This window comes from Heteronotia binoei, chromosome 18 (assembly GCF_032191835.1).
Source record: "Heteronotia binoei isolate CCM8104 ecotype False Entrance Well chromosome 18, APGP_CSIRO_Hbin_v1, whole genome shotgun sequence".
Taxonomy (NCBI): domain Eukaryota; kingdom Metazoa; phylum Chordata; class Lepidosauria; order Squamata; family Gekkonidae; genus Heteronotia; species Heteronotia binoei.
Genome location: NC_083240.1, coordinates 34,805,017 through 34,827,599, shown reverse-complemented (window position 1 = coordinate 34,827,599; position 22,583 = coordinate 34,805,017). Strand labels below are relative to the sequence as shown.

The 22,583-nt window shown below is 48.5% G+C and overlaps 1 protein-coding gene across 1 annotated transcript in view; it reads right to left on the bottom strand.

The window, feature by feature from the left end:
- The window catches only part of SUPT6H (SPT6 homolog, histone chaperone and transcription elongation factor), a 58,500-nt gene that overhangs the window by 12,089 nt on the left and 23,828 nt on the right, over positions 1 to 22,583 (bottom strand). The window contains exons 17-31 of the mRNA XM_060258828.1: positions 21,454 to 21,649; positions 20,196 to 20,335; positions 19,999 to 20,116; positions 15,520 to 15,596; positions 13,781 to 13,916; positions 12,974 to 13,111; positions 11,668 to 11,835; positions 10,714 to 10,841; positions 8,481 to 8,688; positions 8,255 to 8,402; positions 7,616 to 7,758; positions 4,763 to 4,903; positions 3,312 to 3,507; positions 2,973 to 3,211; positions 2,779 to 2,892 (exon numbers count right to left, since the gene is read on the bottom strand). Coding sequence (XP_060114811.1) covers positions 2,779 to 2,892; positions 2,973 to 3,211; positions 3,312 to 3,507; positions 4,763 to 4,903; positions 7,616 to 7,758; positions 8,255 to 8,402; positions 8,481 to 8,688; positions 10,714 to 10,841; positions 11,668 to 11,835; positions 12,974 to 13,111; positions 13,781 to 13,916; positions 15,520 to 15,596; positions 19,999 to 20,116; positions 20,196 to 20,335; positions 21,454 to 21,649 — 2,290 coding nt within the window. The remainder of the gene's footprint in view (positions 1 to 2,778; positions 2,893 to 2,972; positions 3,212 to 3,311; positions 3,508 to 4,762; positions 4,904 to 7,615; positions 7,759 to 8,254; positions 8,403 to 8,480; positions 8,689 to 10,713; positions 10,842 to 11,667; positions 11,836 to 12,973; positions 13,112 to 13,780; positions 13,917 to 15,519; positions 15,597 to 19,998; positions 20,117 to 20,195; positions 20,336 to 21,453; positions 21,650 to 22,583) is intronic.

Here is a 22,583-nt window from a genome sequence, read left to right as displayed (position 1 = left end):
ACTATTTAAATTATTGTTTATCTATTTTAACCAAATCATGCTTGCCATGTCTGTGAGCCGCCCTGAGCCCGCCTTCGGCGGGGGAGGGCGGGATATAAGAATAAAATTTGACTTGCTTTGCTTTGCTTTGCTTGGGGAATCAAACCCAGTTCTCCCAGTTAAGAGTCCGCACACTTAACCACTACACCAAGCTGGATCTACACAAGAGTTAACACCTATGGGGACACCCTAAGTTCCTGTTCAGCCTGGAGGGAGGAGAGAAGAGGAGGACCGCGCCAAAACCTCTTGATGAATTCTAATTCAGTGGTTTCATGCAGGTTGCCACTTTCGTGCCTTTCCCATGAAAGTTCTTTTGCTGGGGAAAGGTGGCTCTTAGATCACCAACAGAATGCCCTGGGAGACTGATCTGTTCTCTAGCTGATTTTGAGTAATTTTAAGAGAGAGAGAGAATGTTCATTGATTCTTCTTTGTGTAATGATGGACTGATTTGTCCTATACACAGAACAAAAGGGCACTGTGGGCACACAAGGGCATGCACGTAATTGGAGGAAAAACTCAAGAAGGTAGAGCTGGATGTTTTATTCTGAAAGCAGACAGGGTTACGGTTGGCCTCTGGGTTTCTTGCAAGTCTTGGGCTTCCTTATTCTTTGCAGGTGTTAACATCTGTAATGGCTGGGAAGTCTCAGATGAATGAAGGAAGCAATTTAGCTTAGTCAAACCAGAGAAAAGGCTATTACCGCTATAGCAAATGCTCTCTCTACTATGAATTCTACAGAATTACATCCCACTCTGTTCTGGTATTTAACAGCTCCTTGATCATGCTATGTGCGTCTCTCTCTCTCTCTGTGTTTTAATAATCTCAAGTTCAAACATCTATCTAGTGAGGGCACACTAACTGATGCATCTGAAAAAAAATGGGATCTACTCCACAAACGTTTACATTGCAATAAAAGCACTACAATACGCCTATGTCGATTTCAATTTCAATGGCACAAATACATGCCTTTGCCTCTTCTGTCACCCCAACCTTTTGGGCGGGTGGGTATTGCTTTTTTTGCCCGCTACTCTAAATGTAGCAGATTCTATTCTAAAGATGCTCAGTGGTGAAATGTGGAAAGCTGCCTGTTCAGGAATACTGGCCAGAGCCAGGAACTGGAAGCAGTTCTGTCCTGCCTTCAAGGTTTCTACCTACCAAAAATCTTCTAAACTATCAGTAAAGTTGCGAATTGATAAAAATTCAGTATCAACATTGGAATTCTTCTAGAAAACCATTCCTGGATATAACCAAAGAGCAGGATCCCCTAGTTAGCCATGCTTCTTGGCACCAACAAGCCATTCTGTATATCCTTTCCTCTCCATTCCTAGGACTCTGGGGGTACTAGCCAGGCCTGTATTTCCTGAAACTGATTTGCCACCCAGTTTCTCAAGACCTGGTGCCAACCCTTCCATACAGTATCAGAACAGGATGGTAGAAACCACTCACTGTTCCCAGCAGACGCATCCCTTCCTGTTTGGTGTAGTGGTGAAGTGTGCAGACTCTTATCTGGGAGAACTGGGTTTGATTCCCCACTCCTCCACTTGCACCTGCTGGAATGGCCTTGGGTCAGCCATAGCTCTGGCAGAGGTTGTCCTTGAAAGGGCAGCTGCTGTGAGAGCTCTCTCAGCCACACCCACCTCCCAGGGTATCTGTTGCGGGGGAAGAAGATAAAGGAGATTGTAAGCTGCTCTGAGTCTCTGATTCAGGGAGAAGGGCGGGGTATAAATCTGCAGTCTTCTTCTTCCTGCCTAGATTAACTGCAGCTCAAAACCAAGCAGCTCAGAGCCAGTGTGGTGCAGCAGTTAAAAGTGTCAGACTAGTATCTGAGAGACCCAAGTCCGAATCCCCACTCATGCCATGGAAACTCGCTGGATGACACTGGCCCAGCCACCTTCTCTCAGCCTAACCCACCTCCCAAGATTGTTGTGAGGATAAAATGGAGGAGAGGGGAATGATGTAAACTGTGCAGGATCCCCACTGCGGAGAAGAACAGGGAGAGCCAGTTTGGTGTAGTGGTTAAGTGTGCAGACTCTTATCTGGGAGAACCGGGTTTGATTCCCCACTCCTCCACTTGCATCTGCTGGAATGGCCTCGGGTCAGCCATAGCTCTGGCAGAGGTTGTCCTTGAAAGGGCAGCTGCTGTGAGAGCCCTCTCCAGCCCCACCCACCTCACAGGGTGTCTGTTGTGGGGGAGGAAGGGAAAGGAGATTGTGAGCCGCTCTGAGACTCTTCGGAGTGGAGGGCGGGATATAAATCCAATATCTTCATCTACCTCACAGGGTGTCTGTTGTGGGGGAGGAAGGGAAAGGAGACAGTGAGCTGCTCTGAGACTCTTTGGAGTGGAGGGCGGGATATAAATCCAATATCTTCATCTACCTCACAGGGTGTCTGTTGTGGGGGAGGAAGGGAAAGGAGATTGTGAGCCGCTCTGAGACTCTTCGGAGTGGAGGGCGGGATATAAATCCAATATCTTCATCTACCTCACAGGGTGTCTGTTGTGGGGGAGGAAGGGAAAGGAGACAGTGAGCCGCTCTGAGACTCTTTGGAGTGGAGGGCGGGATATAAATCCAATATCTTCATCTACCTCACAGGGTGTCTGTTGTGGGGGAGGAAGGGAAAGGAGATTGTGAGCCGCTCTGAGACTCTTCGGAGTGGAGGGCGGGATATAAATCCAATATCTTCTTCATCTAAATGAAGTAAACGCATAAGTATATAATAAACCTCCTTAAGCTAAAGCTCACCTTCCTGTCTCCTCCGTTGCACTCCTGGTAATACTTATGGCTGAGCAAATCTCTTGCAAAAGATGCCATTGGCTGGACGTAGCGGGCAACTATTTCGTCCAGGTCCTCAAACTCCTTGGAAGGAAAACGGGAAAAGGTCACAATTTGGTCAAGACAGACAGACCCCGCTTCTCCTCTTGCACGCTCTGGCTCACCTCCGTGTTGATCCACAGCGTGGAGCCCAGGCTGAAGGCGTTCTCCTTGCCTTCCTCGCGCACGTCGACGTGCTGGTAGATGTTGTCGCACACTTTCCAGGTGACCGTCAAGTGGTTCTCCCCTTTGCTGCTGGGGCGGATGATGACGTCACCTTGGTCCATCGTCTCCATCATCTTCTCAGCCTGCTTGAAGTTGATGTTGTGGAAGGATGGGTGGGCAATGACCCGCTTGATGTAAGCTGCGGGAAAGATACAGGCAGGCGGTTCTTGCACTTGCACCCCTTTGCAGCAGTGCCATGAGCCCCCTTCTTTCCCCACTGGGTTTGTTGGAAGACTCACTCGTGCGCTGCTGCCTCCTCTTCAGCTCTTCCTCCTGCTTGTGATCAGCGGCCTCTGCGTCGAAGTCGTAGTACGTGTCTTTCGGCAGCTTCCACTCGTTGTTCTTGTCCATCAGGTCTGACGTCCGACAGGTCAGGTCGGCGCTGAACTTCTCAATGTCTATCTTCATGATCCGGCAGTGTACTGTCATCCCCACCTGGGCAGGAGAGAAAGGGAGATATACCTTGAAGAAGCAACATGCGCTCCAGGGAAGATGGGTAAATACCTAACAAGTGCTCATGACCAGGGGTGGAATTCTAGTAGAAGCTCCTTTGCGTATTAGGCCACACACCCTGATGTAGCCAATCCTCCAAGAGCTTACAAGGCTCTTTTTTGTAAGCTCCAGGAGTATTGGCTACATCATGGGGTGTGTGGCCTAATACGCAAAGGAGCTCCTGCTAGAATTCCACCCCTGCTAATGACTACAATGTGAGAGTAACCTTCCTTTTCATCACCCTGCCAGACGGGGAGCAAAAATCACCACGCCCCAGGAACCTGGGAAAGGCATGAAAGTGGCAACCTCCTTACAAAAGAGACAAACACAGCATGATTCAGAAACTACCTGGATGAGGGTTGTTCGTATTCTCCATCTGCTGACTGAATGTTCAGCGAGGAGGGAGCCGAAGGACTTTTTGTTGCAGGAACTCCTTTGTATATTAGGCCACACACCTCTGCTGTAGCCAATCCTCCTGAAGCTTACAGTAGGTCCTGTAAACTCTTAGAGCAGGGGCGGGAAACCTTTTTTCTGCCAAGGGCCATATGGATATTTATAACATCATTCACGGGCCATAAAAAATTATCAACTTAAAAAACAGTGCTCCGTCGAGGGAGAATGATTCAGGCCAGCAAAATTAATGCAAATAATTGTTTTTCTATTTGAAGTCCATGTGGGGAGAGCCTAATCTGGCACACACACATGCACCCGGCCTGCTGCCCTAGGCAAATGCATAGGTCCAGGACTTTTTTGTAGAAAAACCACAGCAGGAACTCAGTAGCATATTAGACCACATCCCCTAATATTAGCATATGAGGTCACACACTCATTAGCATATTAGGCCACACCCTCTGGGATAATCAAGTGCAAACTGAACTGTGACAGTAACTTTTCCAGGCCCCGCAGTAATTCTGGCCAGCCGGCCAGGCCCCAGGGAGGCTGCTGTCTGGGCTCTGTGATCCCTGCCTGGCCCTAGGGAGGCTGCCACATGACTCGGTTCAGCCTAGCAATTCCCAAGGGCCACACCAAGTGACCTCAAGGGCCGTATACGGCCCGTGGGACGGAGATTCCCCACCCCTGTCTTAGAGGATTAGCTACATCAGGGGTGTGTGGCCTAATACGCAAAGCAGTTCCTGCTACAAAAAAAAAGCCCTGGGGAGCTGGATATGAAGCAGAGCTTGTCCCCAAACTGACTTACCTTGACCCTTTCCTCAGGCCGCTTGACCACCTTGTCGCTGAGGAACTTGGTCGGGATGAAGCCGGTTACTCCATTGTCTAGCCGGGTCTTCACCCCGATGGCCTGGCCAGGGCAGGAGCCGCTGTCAAAGTGATTCCAGACCTGAAAAGAAGAGGAATGCAAGGCATAAAGAAACAATCACGCCTCAAATAAAACCAAGTGTCTATAAGAGGAATCATGTTAGCGTAACATTATGCCAGCAATTATTCAGGCACAGCTTCAGAGATCCCTGGGGACATGGATAGAACACACAAATCCTGCCCCAAAGCCCCTGAACAATTTTAGGAGACAAAAGTGTTTTTATCTTGTCTGTTGTTTTTATCTTGGTGTTCTATTGCTAGTGTCAAAGGACAGCTTTCCACCAAAATTAGTCTCTCCGAAGTCATATGGGAAGGATACCCAATGTTTCTTGTTTTGTTCTGTCTGCTTATAGCAGTTTTGGTACTTAGGTTAAGAGAGAGGAGGGCATCCAAGGTGTACAAGTAGTTAGGTGGCTCAATGGCAGAGCATCTGCTTTGCATGCAAGAGCTCCCAGGTTCTATCCCAGGCATCTCCAGTTGAAAGGCTGAGGTAGTAAAAGGTGAAAGATTTTGCGATCTGAAGAGAAACCAGAGAAAATGAAGGAAGGAAATATACAGGAATGCAAAAAAAAAAAAAAAAAGGCAACCATTATACGAATGGCTGAAAATGGTATGAGAACCTGAATGCGAGTTGCATAGATCAGGGGTGGCCAACGGTAGCTCTGCAGATGTTTTTTTGCCTACAACTCCCATCAGCCCTAGCCAGCATGGCCAATGGCTGGGGATGATGGGAGTTGTAGGCAAAAACCATCTGGAGAGCTACCGTTGGCCGCCCCTGGTATAGATGTATAGGAGAGTGACTAAAAGAATGGTGAGCAACAATGGAATTGATGTTAACATGTTAATGTTAATAAATTATATGGAAATTAAATAGAAACTACAGGGAAAATAAAGAGTATGTGACACTGGTACAGTAGGTAATAGGGAAGGGGTGGAAATAAAAAGAACTGGGACTATAAAAAGTTGAAATATAGAATATGAGTAAGGATGGAACGTATTGTAAATGATCTAGTTAAGTCCTTGTACTCCAGTTTATTTTGTAATGTCTTTGTCTTGTCTGTTTGTCTTTCTTTGACGTTTACTGCATCAATGAAATATAAAAATTAAAAAAGAAAGAAAGGCTGAGGTAGGAGGTGATGTGAAAGACCTCAGCCTGAGACCCTGGTGAGCTGCTGCCAGTTGAGTAGACAATATCGACTTTGATGGACCAAGGGTTTGAGTCATTATAAGGCAGCTTCCTGCATTCATGTGGAATACGAGGAATAACGATTTTGCTGGATGTTACTTATTTTCAAATATGTAACCCTAAACTATATTTTCTCCATACGGGTGGGATATTAAATGAAATCAGTAAACCGAGTTGAAAGATCAGTCTAGGGTGCTTACTACTATTGACATCGAGGTGCAAGAAAAATTACAGGACTGGAATCGAGGCAAGTGTGGAATTCACTGCCACAGGAAGTGGTGCCGGCCACAAGCATAGCCAGCTTTAAGAGGGTACTGGATAAAAATATGGAGCAGAGGTCCATCAGTGGCTATGTGTGTGTGTGTGTGTGTCTGTGTATACACACACACATATATTGGCCACTGTGTGACACAGAGTGTTGGACTGTACAGGCCACTGGCCTAATGCAAGATGGCTTCTCTTATATTTATGTCTGGGGTAAGTGATGCTCTGTATTCTTGGTGCTTGGATGGGGGGCAACAGTAGGAGGGCTTCTAGTGTCCTGGCCCCACTGGTCCTCCTGATGACACCTGGGTTTTTTGGCCACTGTGTGACACACACTGTTGGACTGGATGGGCCACTGGCCTGATCCAACATGGCTTCTCTTATGTTCTTAAAGTTGTCAATGGAGAGCCACATTTACGTATTGGCTGAAAGTGTGACAGGCATTATTTATATTGCGTTCAATAAGCAAATCTTTATGGATAATGGCAAGCATTAATCTTTCTGATAAATGCTGGGAATTTTTTCAGTATAATTTTCTTTTATAACAAAAGCTGACTCATGTTATTTAAATCTAAAGCGTGCTACGCATCCATACATTCAAATATTCATTAGATCTGCTATGCACATATGCATTTTGAACACAGCAGAGGCTTGTCCGCTTGCTGACTGGAAAGGAAGTGGCAATTTCCCCCTCCCCCACCCCAGAAATGTGGCAGCCCAAACTATCTTGTGCATGAAAATATCACAAAATTAAGTGTGGTGCATGAACTTGTCACTTGTAGGCAAATCAACACGATCAATGGGATTACTTGCACAGAGAAGATAATGGATTACAAATTCCCCCCCGTATCTCTGTGCAGTCTGGGCACAGACACTCTCCGTTTCTGAAAGAGACTCTGAGCTTCAAGTGAGGCATTAATGACTTTTCTAGGTAGAGTGCATCTCATTCCATGGCAACAAGAACGAACACGCATTTTACAGGAAATGTGACTTGGAGCAAGCTGAGAGAACTGGCTCCCTCTCCTCTCCTCTCCTCCCCTGCTTCTTTTCATTTTGGCTAAAGATACATCTCAATACGTATAATGATTCTGCGTGGCCATGATGCAACTCCCGGTCTGTTGATCGCCCCCAAATATCGTTTCCAAGTTTGCACGTAGGGGACTGGGAAAGGATGGTATATGCATGGGCCTCTCGCTTAACAGGAAGTCCTGGTACGCATGCACGGCACACCACAACCTACTCAGAAGTAGGCTCTGGCTCACTTTGCGGTGCTCGCCCCATTACCTCGCTGAGTTCGGGGAAGTTGTCCTGCTGACAGAAGGGGCACTGCCACAGGCCCGTCTCGTCATTCCTGATGGCTTGGTCGTAGCTCTCCCCCTGGGGCCGCCGGTGGGCTATTCCTGTCACGTTGCAGATGATCAGCTTCCCTGGAGGCAGAGAAGGGTCAGAAATAAGAATGGCATGGGAAGAGCCTTAAACACAGCTCTTTGAGCAGGCCATGTGGCTAATGCATCTGTGCTGAGCCACACGGGTGACATGGGAGTTCTGTAGAAGATGATTATGTTGGATTTATATCCTGCCCTTCACTCCTCAGAGTCTCAGAGCGGTCACAATCTCCTTTACCTTCCTCCCCCACAACAGACACCCTGTGAGGTAGGTGGGGGAGAGAGAGCTCTCCCAGAAGCTGCCCTTTCAAGGACAACCTCTGCCAGAGCTATGGCTGACCCAAGGCCATGCTAGCAGATGCAAGTGGAGGAGTGAGGATTCAAACCCGGTTCTCCCAGATAAGAGTCCGCACACTTAACCACTACACCAAACTGGCTCTCACAGCAGTATGGTGGAATGGAAGAGTTCAGGCACTAAGCGTGCAAAGAGCAAGCATCCTCCTGCCACGTCTCCTCTTGCCGATACAGGAAGGCCTACCTATGTAGAACGTGTCAGGCGTCTCCTTTGTCAACATGTTGAAGACCTCCTCGGAGTTAGGGGAGCGGTACTGGCTCCTCAGGTCCTTGTAGCGGCAGCTCAGTTCAGCCCGGATGTCGTACAAGGTGATGTGTTTGTCTCCGTAACCCTGTGAGAGAGCCACAGTGAAATAAACCTGCAGGCAACCTGGCAGAGGCAAGAGTTAAAATGATTCAAGGGTAGTTACCTGTCTTTCCAGCTCTTCAGCGAAGGCATCAAGATCCAAGTCTTTCAGGCGCTCTGGGTTTTCCAGAATCTCCTCCAGGGCACCAGCAGGGTTGGCATCTTCTGCCGACTCGTCGTACTCCAAGGCATCAACAGCCATTTTCCTGGCCCATTCATAGGTTTCCGGATGGACCCTGGACCCGTCCAGGACTTCAATGTAGGAATCCGTGCTAAGGGTAAGGAGGAATGGCTAGACTTGAAAAATCAGTACAAAAAGCACTATCGCTAGAGTACTTGAATTGCTATTCTTTTACCAAAGTTCTGACCCTCAGGAAAGGCTCACGAACAAACCTAACAGTTATGGGATAAGATAAACCAGGGGTCCTCTTACGGATTAGTAAACGACTCCCACAACAGAAGGAAGTAAACTGTGAAGAGGCCCAGGGATCTGTGTTAGGGCCTATGGTATTAAATTTGTTCAAAAGTGATTTTAAACTGAATGTGAGCAGCAAAGAGGTTGTATTTGTGAAAGCTACCGATTATTCCAAGTGTTGAAAATCTACGCAGTTTGTAAGAAGCTCCAAGAGTACCTCCCCAAACTAGATGGGTGGGCAATGAAGATGATATTGGATTCATATCCCGCCCTCCACTCGGAATCTCAGAGTGGCTCACAATCTCCTTTATCTTCCTCCCCGACAACAGATACCCTGTGAGGTGGGTGGGGCTGAGAGGACTCTCACAGCAGCTGCCCTTTCAAGGACAACCTCTGTCCGAGCTATGGCTGACCCAAGGCCATTCCAGCAGCTGCAAGTGGAGGAGTGGGGAATCAAAACCAGTTCTCCCAGATAAGAGTCCGCACACTTAACCACTACACCAAACTGAAGTAGTGTAGTTGAATGTTAAGCACAAAGTGATACATGCTGGGAGAAACAAAAATCCTAATTTTGCAAACGCAGTGTTGAGGTCTGCGCTGCGAGATCTTTGGGTTACAGAGGACAGCTCCATGAAAATGCCAACTCACTCCGGTGAAAAAAAAAGGCACGTTCTATACTAGGATTACTAGGAAATCCTGAAAATAATGTGGCCACTTGGAATACTTCCCTTATGAAAAAAGGCTATTGAATTTGGAGCTTTTCAATCTAGAAACGACAACGAAGAGGGGACATGACAGATTTATAAAATTCTGAACAAGATGGAAATGGGGAGAGAGAACTTTTTCTCCTGCAGCCAAAGTATGAGTACTTGGGGGACTAACAAAGCTGATAGGTGATCACTGAGAACAAAAGGTAGAATGACCTGTCCTAATTAGTTCATGGAATTCACTTCTACAAGATAGCCACTAGCTTAGACGGCTTTAAAAAGGAAATTAGGAAAATTAATGGAGGATAGGTCTAATTAGAGGTGGAATTCCAGCAGGAGCTCCTTTGTATATTAGGCCACACAACGCTGATGTAGCCAGCCCTTCAAGAGCTTACAAAAAAGCCCTGTAAGCTCTTGGAGGATTGGCTACATCAGGGGTGTGTGGCCTAATATGCAAAGGAGCTCTTGCTAGAATTCCACCCCTGGGTCCAATGGATGTTAGCCATGATGGCTAAATGGAATATCCGCATTCAGAGATGCACTGCCTCTGAACACTTGTTGTTGGATAATAGGGGCTTTATCGTCTGTGCTCCTGCTTACCATCCTTTAGGGGGGCACATGGTAGGCCACCAAAGGAAACAGGAAGCTGGCTAAGAACCTCCTTTGGTCTGATCCAGCAGGGCTCTTGTGAAGGATCAGATAATATATGATATGAAAGACTGGCTGGAAAGCTACTGCCATTCTGAGTAGACAATACAGCCCTTGACGGACCATTGGTCTCATTCATTATAATATATATAGCTTCATGTGTGTTCATGAGTAGGGACTGCCAAGCTGCCAGAACTGCTTCCTGACATGACTGGTTTGTTTCTTTGCAAATGGCGTATTATCAGCGGAGAGTTCTGTACATTCTGGCGCTGGCTCTTCCCCTAACGGAGGAATTAAGTTTGACCACTTCCAATGTATTTTTTGCACCATAAGACTCACTCCCCCCCCCCCCCCAAAAAAAGTGGAGGGAAAAGTGTGTGCGTCTTAAGGAGCGAATACTGCAAAAAATTCACACAAATGCCTCTAAATTCACTCAAACGGCTCTAAAAACTAGGTGCATCTTATGCTCAGGTGCGTCTTATGGAGCGAAAAATACGGTAAACCTTTCGCTACAGCCTGGCACCAACCTGTCGCCCAGCGATGCTGTGTCTATCTTGATGAACCCAGCACAGTTAATGAAGACCTTTGGTCCCATGTGGCACATGGTGACGAGCTGGGTACGGTTCTCCAGCCGCGTATTGTTCTGCTTCAGGATCTGCACACGGGGGAGAGAGAAAGAGAGAGAAGTCAGAGGACACAGAACTTTTCCAGCCACTGCAGAAAGAAGGCGCGCTGACCAGATGATGCCAGTAACTTGATTCTGCTAGCAGAAGACAGTAATTCCTATTGGGGAAAGAATCTTTATTTGTACTTTCAAAGATATTTGGTGTTGGGGGGGCAGAGCTGGAATTAAGGAAGGTGGCTGCAGACACATGTAAATGGCTTGGGATAAATGGGCCAAAGAGGTTTCCTTTCCCAAAAATCATGACTATTTCCCACACAAACAAAAGCAGGATAACATCAGGATAGATACAGGAGTTACAGTAGGCCACTCCAAGTGGCCAGTTTTGCAAAACAGCTGGCAATATATGGCACTCGAGTTTAAACATCTGATGCTCTATGGATAGCTTTGGGCCCATCACATGCTCTTGAGAGCCAGTTTGGTGTAGTGGTTAAGTACACGGACTCTTATCTGGGAGAACTGAGTTTGATTCCCCACTCCTCCACTTGCAGCTGCTGGAATGGCCTTGGGTCAGCCATCGCTCTCTCAGAGCTGTCCTTGAAAGGGCAGCTGCTGTGAGAGCCCTCTCAGCCTCACCCACCTCACAGGGTGCCTGTTGGGGGGGTGGGGGGAGAAGTAAAGGATATTGTGAGCCGCTCTGAGATTCAGAGAATAGGACGGGATATAAATCCAATATCATCATCTTCTTCTTAAGCTCACAAGTTGTTTGCGAGGTGCCCCCTGAACCTTCCAGAGGCAGCCTCTAGGAGCAGCTCCCTTGGTCTCTGGTCAAGTACGGTGACACCTGGAAGAGGTTTACCTTCAGCAGGTGAGTGCCCTTGCGTGGTCCCAGGCCACAGACGTACTGCAGGAGGGCCTGGCTGTGCGGATGGGCAATGGCACGGTTGACATCCACTCCCACTTCGTTCACGCGGTTGATAAACTCGCAGTACAAGGCGTTCAGCAGGTCCTCTTTCACAACGTGTTCCTGGAAAAGTACAGGAAAGCTTTCACATACTAAGCTGAGCAAGGTAGACTGCACTGCTCAGGAGTAAACATATGGAGCAGAGGTCCATCAGTGGCTACTAGCTACAAGGTATAGCTGGAACACTTTTTCTGGGGCAATGATGTTCTGTATTCTTGGTGCATTGAGAGGCAACAGTGGGAGGGCTTCTGGAGTTCTGATCCTACTGGTGAACTTTCTGAATGATACCTGGGCATTGGCTACTGTGTGACAAGAGTGTTGGACTGGATGGGTCAATGGCCTGAATCAATACAGCTTCTTTTATTTTCTTACAAGAAGCCACTTCCAACCGGCCCCACACCGGGCCAAAGTTTCTTCAGAAAACTGTTCAGTGATATCACACATACGCATCCCCCATGAATGCAAGAGGCTGCATGCCAGTGGAAAGGGGCAGCTCCGAGCTAGAAAGAACTCTGAGCTAGGAGATGGCCTACAGGAGCCAGGGATACGCTGTTGCCTGCCCTGTCAAAACTGCACTTATATCCACAGCCTTTCTGGCCACCAAGGAACTCGGGCAGGATTGTTAGGAGAGCTTCCCAGCAAGAACAGGTGTTGAGCTTCACAGCCAGGTGGCTTGGTCACAGAGCCTAGGCCAGGGGTCGCCAAACTGTGTCTCGGGAGCCAGATGTGGCTCTTTCACACATATCGTGTGGCTCTCAAAGTTCCCACTGTCCTGTCAGCCAGCTGGGAGAAGGCATTTGTCTCTTTCAATCACTTCTCCAAGCCAAGCCAGCCAGTGGTTTCAAGAGAATGCATTTCAAGTTAAAGTTGCTTTCTTTTCTCCCTCCCCCATCTACTTCCCTTCCTTCCTTCTTTCAAACACCTGATGTTCCTGCCTTGTGGCTCTCAAACATCTGACATTTGTGTCTTGCGGCTCTCAAACATCTGACGTTTATTCTGTCCAGCTCTTACGTTAAGCAAGCTTGGCCACCCCTGGCCTAGGCTATATTTTGAAATAACCCAGTTCCTTCTTCCTCCCCACCAAGCCTCAGCATCCGAATAATCCAAAACTCAGAGAAACCATCTTCCACATCCTATAGGAACTACCCAATATCAAATATGGAAGAGGCACAGGATAAGAAGATCTGCGGGGTGAGATTACCTGCAAGGGGTGGAGCTTGAGGCACAGGATGTCCTCATCTGAGCTGCAAACCTGGGCAAACTCGATCAGTGGGTCCTGTATGCGTCGAGCGAGGGAGACGGCTTGGCGCAGGATGGGGGGGTAGTCCCGGAATTCGTTCTGTAGGCCAAAAGCAGAGTCAGTGCAGAAGCTCCCTTCCTTGGCACGGATGCCTTCCATTTTCCTTCTGGCAGATGCCCAGCCTTCGTTCGTTCTTTCTGAGCGAACTGGGAGAGGAATTTACACAGCAGCCGCCGAACTCTTCCCGTTGCTTCTACCAGCACCCTCCGCCTGCAAGAAGCTGCTCTTGGTAGACTAGAGAACACTCAAAAGGACGAATGATGGGCCCAGGCTGGCTTCATAAACACAAACCAAGAAGCCACAGCATGTAAAGGTAAAGGCAGTCCCCTGTGCAAGCACCAGTTGCTTTGACGTCTCTTTTACGACGTTTTCATGGCAGACTTTTTTACGGGGTGGCTTGCCATTGCCTTCCCCAGTCATCTACACTTCCCCCCCAGCAAGTTGGCGACTCATTTGACCGACCTCGGAAGGATGGAGGGCTGAGTCAAGCTTGAGCCGGCTACCTGAACCCAGCTTCCGCCGGGATCGAACTCGGGTCGTGAGCAGAGCTCGGACTGCAGTGCGGCAGCTTTACCACTCTGCGCCACGGGGCTTTACCCATGGCAGCTCCCATCGACTGAGCAGAAGGCTGACAATGTGCAGCCCAATCCCACCTGTAACCCTGGAAGGGAGGAAGGGCGACAACCGCAGGTGGCATCAAGGGGTTACCTCGGACTTTTTGCTGTTCATGTAGAGAGTAGCCAGTTCGTTGTCCACCAGCTCCACCCCGATGGAGGAAAGCTGCTGCCCTTGCTCCAGTTCATGGACTATGCGCTTCACGTCCTCCATCATCATCTGGGCATCCCTGGAAATGGCAGCGGACAGGGGGTGGGGGGCGAAGAACAGGGCACGGGTGAGAAAAGGGATTCAACAAGGAAAGGGGGCGGGGGAAGACTCAACCCTAATTTACACTCTGGAACGGAGGGTCAAGCTGGAGAGCCAGTTTGGTGTAGTGGTTAAGTGTGCGGGCTCTTATCTGGGAGAACCGGGTTTGATTCCCCACTCCTCCACTTGCAGCTGCTGGAATGACTTTGGGTCAGCCATGGCTCTTGTAGGAGTTGTCCTTGAAAGGGCAGCTGCAGTGAGAGCCCTCTCCAGCCCCACCCACCTCATAGGGTGTCTGTTGTGGGGGAGGAAGGTAAAAGGAGATTGTGAGCCGCTCTGAAACTCTTCGGAGTGGAGGGCGGGATATAAATCCAATATCTTCTTCTTCTTCCTATACCTCCAGTTATAAAATGTACATCATTTCTTGAAACATACTATTGCTACAATCAGCAAATCAACATCTTCTGACCATCTCTGGCTCAAAGGACATCCGGCTTGTCTTGGCCCTGGCCCCGACCTGGTGGAATCAGTTCCCTGTGGAGATTCGGGCCCTCCCGGATTTACTACCATTCCGGTAGGCCCCATAGGGCTATTCCGCCGGGCTTTTGGCTGAGGCAAGTGCGCGTCCTCACCTTACTGTTGACATCATCTAACAGATCTCCCTGCTCTGACCAACTATTTGGATGGCTAGATATCAGGCCTACAGCTATGACATCTATGACACTCGGGGTATTTAGATCTTAAATTTAGAAAATGCTTTGTGCCATCCATGCCTCATATTTTGATTTTCTACTGATGGTTTTATTGTTGGATTGTTACTGTTTTATTGTGTCTGTGATCCGTCCTGAGCCCACTGTGGGGAAGGGCAGACTATAAATCTGCTCGGACCGCAGCGCTGCAGCTTTACCACTCTGCGCCACGGGGCTTTACCGATGGCAACTCCCATCTACTGAGCAGAAGGCTGACAATGTGCAGCCCAATCCCACCTGTAACCCTGGAAGGGAGACAACTGCAGGTGGCATCAAGGGGTTACCTCGGACTTCCAGGAATGGAATGGTAAAAAACCCAGGTACTCAAGTAACCACACATCATACAAGGCAACAACAGTTCACAATAATTTTAAAGTTAAAAATTTGAAAAATTAATGTCTATAATACCCCCCCCCCCCTCTTTTCATTTGATAACTCTAGAAGCAGCACCTGGTTTTTTACCATTCCATTCCTGGACGCAGGCCTTTGTATGTCTTCACTGACCACTGAGGAAGGCTCTTAGGGGCCGAAATGCGTATGGTTGGTGTAGCCATTAGACGCCCATCAAATCTGTGAAATTGTATATGGCTGGCAATTTTATGCAAGTCTGGCGTTCAGACACTGCTTTAAATTCATATTTGTGTATGTGTTTTAATAAGTGATGTACATTTTATAGCTGGAGGTATAGGTAGCTTGACCCTCCATTTCACACTGAGAACATGTGTCCGCCAGACACGACATGCAAAGCGCACTTTGGAGCGAAAAACACCCTTCAGAAACGGCATTAGCTGGGGCCAAGATGGAAAACGGTGACCCAAGGCCGACATTTCTCACCTGTTCTCCCCGGCAATCGTCACAACATGGGGTTTCTTGCTAAGCAGGAACTTCTTCAGCGATTCAATATCCTGGGCCTAGGACAGAGGAAGTGCTCCTTTTACAGAAAGAATGCCTAGCTGAGCCCCTGGGTCTTCCTGCCAAAGTTCCTCCTTGGATGGACGGTCCCCTTCCTGAAACAGGCTGTCCTCTCCCACCTCCTCACCAATGAGGACATGATTTGCAAAGACTAAAGACTTAAAGGAGGAAGAAGACAGGAAAGAGGCCCTTCTCAATAAACAAGTCTGTAACCAAAGAGGAAGGAGGCCTGTGTGATAGACACCCTCTAGGTCGGCTCCCTTTAGCACCTCTGGTTGGGTGAGAGGTGCCTTTTGGTGGCTGAGCAACCATTGATGTTTGGGCAGGAAACACCAAGGCAGGTGCCTCTGGCAAAAGGACAGCCAGAAGGCTCTGGATGAGGATTTAATTGGCTGGTCAAGGGCTGTGGTTCAGTGATAGAGCTGAAGGTCCCAGGTTCAATTCCTGACACCTCCAGTTAAAAGGATCAGGTGACAGGTGATAGGAAAGATCTCTGTCTGAGACCCTGGACAGTGGTTGCCAGTCTGAGTAGGCAATAACGCCTTTTGATAGATCGAAGGTCTGATTCAGTGTCAGGCAGCTTATGCGTTCATGAGCTGTCTCTCAACAGTCCCATCACTGCCCTGAGAATAGGAAGCTGCAGAACCTATTCGAGCACCTGACTGGATAGTTTTACTTGAACCTGAATGCCTACTTTTTAGACAGGGAAGCTGATGAAAGGAACAACAGTGACCTAAAACCAGGGGTAGGGGTAGCCAAACTAGCATAACATAAGAGCCACGTAGAATAAATGTCAGATATCTCAAGAGCCTCAAGACATGAATGTCGGATGTTTGAGAGCCACAAGACTAGAAGGAAAGCAAACAGATGGGGGGAGGGAGAAGAGGTGGAAAACTGGAACTCTCTGTCTGGGGCAGTGATACTCTGTATTCTTGGTGCTTGGAGGGGGCACAATGGGAGGGCTTCTAACGTCCTCGCCCCACTGGTGGACTTCCTGATGGTACTTGGGTTTTTTGGCCACTGTGTGACACAGTGTTGGACTGGATGGGCCACTGGCCTGATCCAACATGGCTTCTCTTATAAAGAAAGCAACTTTAACTTTAAATGCATTCTCCAAGCTGCCAGCTGGCTTGGAGAAGTGATTTAAAGAGACAAATGTCTTCTCCAAGCTGGCTGATGGGGCAGTAAGGGCTTCAAGAGCTACACAGTATGTGTGAAAGAGCAAAATGTGGCTCCCGAGTCACAGTTTGGTCACCCCTGCCTTAAACTAAGCCAGGGCAGGGGTGCGGGGAGCAGGGTCGACAGAGAAAGGAATACTGGATGCAGGAGAAGGTGTCCTTTACGTGGGATATGTATCTCATTTCCCCACTCAGGCAGGGGTTAAAATTCTAATGGAGCTTGGCTCTATTCCCTGCTGCTGGAGTAAGCCCTTCCTAACTGTTGGATGAGCACAAAGCAGGAGAAATAGCCTTGTCGTGGAGACCACTGATTAGATTTTTTGAGGCAAGGTGGAAGTCTTGATGCACACTCCCGCTCTTCAGCCGCATGCTACAAAAGGTCTGAGGCCCTGCCCTTCGCCCTGCGTTGCAGAATGGCAAGAAATGATCCAGTTGCAAGCACTGTTCCCTCTAAGCTGCAGAGTCCTGTGAGCAAAAATTCTACTTGGTGAGCTCCTGGCATTCAAGTTGTGAGCTGCTGCATCAATTATCGTGCTCTGGGGCCATTCTTCCTGAGCTAAGACAAAAATGTGTGAGCTGGAGGCTAAAAATCTGTGAGCCAGCTCACACTAGCTCAGCTTAGAGGGAACACTGGTTGCAAGAGATGCCATTTTTGAAATTTAACCCCCTAACGCCACAGACCAGGAAATACCATAGACCTGCTGCTGCAGCCCTGATGGCCAGAGATGGAGGCTCCTGTGATGTTCTTAATGGCAGATCATTTGCCCTGGCGATCTGGTTCTTTAAGTGGAAATCCCCGGGGGGTTTAGGCACTGCTCTTCTTCACAGCAGGGTTTCTACTGCTGCAAACACTAAAGGAACCCACTGCTGGATTCACGAAACCATAAAATGCTTCCGCTGTCTGCGCAAAGCCCTTGACAGAGTCTGGAACGGCCCACTCTGCTGTAACTGGGTTTTTGAACAGTACGGACAGTTAAAGTAAGGGGAAAAACTTGAACTTTTAGGTTCTGCAGAGCCTGAAAAGCCCATGGAAAACACTGAGACCTGCAGCAGAGAAATCACATTCATTAAAATGGGAGAGAAACCCTCAACTCTGAACGATGTAAAATGGAAGGCGCCACATGAGAAAAAACGACTCCCTCCCCTGAGCGTTTCTTTGCCAGAATTATCACAACCCACAGATTCATTCTGTGCCAGGGTCTTTCTTGGCTCCCCTCGCTCCTTTAGGGCTCTGCTTCAACTTGGAAGGCTGGATGTGCAATTTGCTGGCATGGGATAGCAAAGTCTCTCCCTCTTCAGGGCTAGCGCTCCCATCCAGGGCTAGCACACGGACTTGCCAGTCTCCATCAAAGCGCTCCAAGGAAGGTTTTTGGCCCCTCTTTGAGAGTCGGAAACTTTTGACTCTCTGTGGGCAGAGGCGGAATTGGAGATCGATTGCACTACCAACTAAGCTTAAGTTCTGAATTCTTTCCCACTCCTATGAGGCCCTTAAGAAAAGCTTTTAGTCATTTTAAATATTAGCCTCTGGGATAACTCTGGATGCAAAGCGCCTCTTGTTTTTAATGGGGGGGGGGGAGACTTATTGTGAGTCACAGTAATCTCCCTGTTAGGGTGTTACGAGCTGTGTGTCTAAAATGGCTGCTGCCTATTGGAACATAAGAGAAGCCATGTTGGATCAAGCCAGAGGCCCATCCAGTCCAACATTCTGTCACACAGTGGCCAAAAAACCCAGGTGCCATCAGGAGGTCCACCGGGGGGCCAGAACACTAGAAATCCTCCCACTGTTGCCCCCCCCCCACCTAAACATCAAGAATACAGAGCATCACTGCCCCAGACATAAGATTGTAAGCCAGGGGTGGCCAACGGTAGCTCTCCAGATGTTTTTTTGCCTATAACTCCCATCAACCCCAGCCATTGGCCATGCTGGCTGGGGCTGATGGGAGTTGCAGGCAAAAAAAAAACATCTGGAGAGCTATCGTTGGCCACCCCTGTTGTAAGAGAAGCCATGTTGGATCAGGCCAGTGGCCCATTCAGTCCAACACTCCGTTACACAGTGGCCCCCCAAAAACCAGGAGGTTCACCAGAGGGACCAGGAACATCTCTAATAAGCAGCTGAGGCAAAGCTGCTGTGATTAGGGGGAACGAGGGGCATCTTTAGTGGCTTCTCTGGCCTCAGTCTCCAATGAAATATTGCCTTTGGCTGGAAATGATGTGGTGGGCTGAGATGGCACTTGGCATCATAGAGCGCTTCTGCTGCGGTTAGGGCCTGCGATGCATCTGCTTGATCTGCTTTCCCTTCACTGTCGACACCTCCAGGCTGGTGGCCACAACTATTAATGGGCGTTTTTGAGGGAGCAGCAAGATAGCAGAGCTGAAATAATATCAGAAGATGCGAGGCAGGGGAAAAGGAGCTGAAGAGAAGCCATGTTGGGAGGAACAGGAAACCCCCCTCGAAAAGGATGGCTCTGAAGAGCTAAGGAGGAAGCCAAGGGATCCGATTCAACTACTGATATAGGTGAGCCCAAATAAAAGCTGATTTTTATTTTTTGGCTTTTAGTTGGGTTATCTACACCAAGGAAAGGATCAGCTGGGGCAGCAGAAACAGAGAGCTCTATGCTGTCTCAGCTGATGGGCTCCTCAAGCCAGGTCTGCATGCAGCAGGAAGTCCAGGCTCCTGACAAAACCAGGACGGAAATCAGCCCAGTTTCCGCAGCGGAGGCACAAAGAAAACCGAGCAGGTAGCTTCCTCACCAGAGTCTGCAAACCTGCACAATTGACTTGAGAAGCTGCAAGGTTTGATCATGAATCTTCTCCATCTTTCCCTTCCCACAGCAGTCCTTCCTGACCCCTGGAAAGCTGATTTCCCAGGGTCATGGGACCCATGTAAAGTGACAGCTACACAAGTCATGGAGAACAGAGAAAGGGATAAAACCCCTCCTGCTACCTCTTCGATCAGCACAGAACAGCATTTTCCACCCCACCCTCCGCCCTTCTCACTACAGCCCCACAACTTGAGTCAGTATTACTCCACAAAGGTCTCAGAATTCTGGTAATCACCTTTCTCAGGGGACCCATATGGAGACATCAGGAAAGATCTGCAGCCATCAGTGCCTTCCAAAGACAAATCACTGGATCCAACCTCAAGGATGTCTTCCTCCTCCCGCCCCGCCCCCCCCAAACCATCTGGGCATGAACCTCCCCCCTTCCCTGACCCTCCACTCACTTTCTTCTCTCTCTCGTCTTCCCTCCAGGCATTCCTTCGCTTGGTGAAGTGTGGCAGTCGCAGGAAGTCTGTGACCTCGCCTTCTCCGTTCACCAGGGCGCAGAACACAGGATGGTCTCTGAAAAACAAGAGCCGCCGCTTTGTTGGGACGGAGAGAGCCAGGAAGGGACTCTGAATCCAGCACTGCCTCCAAGTACCTTGCTGAGGAGAACGCGATGCCCAGCACCCGGATGCCTTTGCTTTGGGTCTCCTCCATGAAGTCGTCGTCTTCCTCCACCTGCTGGTCGGGGCGGTACGGGGCCACCTTCAACCAGTTGTTCAGCTTCCGGCTGCAGGCCTGACCAAAAGGGGGGGGGGAGGGGGGGGAGGCAAGAGGCACCGTGACTCTCCTGTGCAAAGCAAGACAGCCCCCAGACGGAGGAGGGGAACACAAGGATGAACGGTCACCACACTGCCTCCCTCCCAGTAGTTGCAAAGTTCACTGAAAGTGGATTGGAAGTGCATTATTCGGCATATGTGAAAATACCTTTGAGTATTGCTCAACACTGCTGCAGGATTACTTCTGTACACCTTGTACCCTCAGTAACCCAAACAACCCATAGTGATCAGAAGGTTAATACATATGACGGAATAAGTTACACTTAAGTTACACTCTGTACAGAAGGCTTAAAATAAATGAAAGTGGAGATAAGCAAAAATACATTTCAGAATAAAGTTACAGTTAGAATTTAGTCAAGTATAAAGCATAGTTCTACAATAAAGCAGAGAGCATAATGCAAAATCTAAGTCCCAACAGGGACTTCATCCCATTTGTCAACATTTTCCCTGTTAGATTCTAAGTCCCGAGTCCCATTTAGAAAGGCACGATCAGCATAGAGACAGTCTCCTGTCTCTAGTGCAGTTCAGCCCCCTTCCGTGGCTTGACTAGCATAGAGACCCCCATGTAGCGAGTTTTTCATAACATATTTTACAATAGGCTCAGGGCTTTTTTTGAGCAGGAACACACAGGAATGCAGTTCCGACTGGCTTGGCATCAAGGCGTGTGGCCTAATAGACGAATGAGTTCCTGCTGGGCCTTTTCTCACATAAACGCCCCGTGTGAAACAATGGTGACATCAGGGGGTGTGGTCTGATATGCAAATGAGTTCCGGCTGGACTTTTCCCTACAAAATAAGCCCTGCTCAGCACTCACTTCTGTATTCAGCATTATGCAAATCAAACCCACCAATTAGCTTTGCAAGCCTTTATCCTGCATATTGAGATTCATGCTTTCAAAGCTCTGAAGGGGCATGGTTGGCAGAGAAAAGACATTATTGTGGGGCAAAAGAGCCCCCTGGCAAGCGTATGGTCCTTGTCTCTTTCTGGAAAGCCACCTGGGCTGACTCCTGGTGGAAGCTGCCACTCAGCATTTAATCTCCCTCTCCTGCAGGCCCACCTTAATCACACATTACTCACCTTAATCACACACTCCTTGGATTCCATCAGCAGCTTGTTCTTCAGCTCTTTGGCCATCTGGACATAGAGGAACTGGTTGAGCGCCCGCTCGATGGCTAAGGTGCGCTGCCGGTTCCATTCCTGCACCTGGTGGCTGAACTCGTCCCGGTAGTAGAACTGCTTAATCTCTTCAAAATAGGTCTGGTCGCTGCCATAACTGAAAGGGAAGGTTGAAGGTTAGACCAGGGGTGGCCAACCTTGCTTAATGTAAGGGCTACATAGAATAAGCATCAGATGCTTGAGAGCTGCAAGGAAGGAAGGAGGGAGGGAGGGAGGTAAGGAAGGAATGTGCAGAAATTCAAAATGCTAAGAGTTTTAAGCATCTGGATTCCAAAGAAATGAAGATGATATTAGATTTATATCCCACCCTATACTCTGAATCTCAGAGAGGTCACAATCTCCTTTACCTTCCCCTCCCTAAAACAGACACCCTGTGAGGTAGGTGGAGCTGAGAGAACTCTCCCAGAAGCTATCTTTTCAAGGACAACTCCTACGAGAGCTATGGCTAACTCAAGGCTATTCCAGCAGCTGCAAGTGGAGAAGTGAGGAATCAAACCCGGTTCTCCCAGATAAGACTCTGCGCACTTAACCACCACATCCAACCGGTTCTTAAAATGTGCTGTTTAAAGTGGATTCTTCCCAACAGGAGCCTGTACAAATCAACCACCCCATGGGTTATACAGTATGTCACAGAAGTGAGTACACCCCCTCACATTTTGTAAATATTTAAGTATGTCTTTTCATGTGACAACACTGAAGAAATGACACTTGGCTACAGTGTAAAGTAGTGAGTCTACAGCTTGTATAACAGCGTAAATGTGCTGTTCCCTCAAAATTACGCAACACATAGCCATTAATGTCTAAACTGCTGGCAACAAAAGTGAGTACATCCCTAAGTGATAATGTCCAAATGGGGCCCAAAGTGTCCCTATTTTGTGTGGCCACCATTATTTTCCAGCACTGCCTTAACCTTCTTGGGCATAGAGTTCACCAGCGCTTTACAGGTTGCCACTGGAGTCCTCTTCTATTCCTCCATGACGATGTCACATAGCTGGTGGATGTCAGAGACCTTGCGCACCTCCACCTTCCCT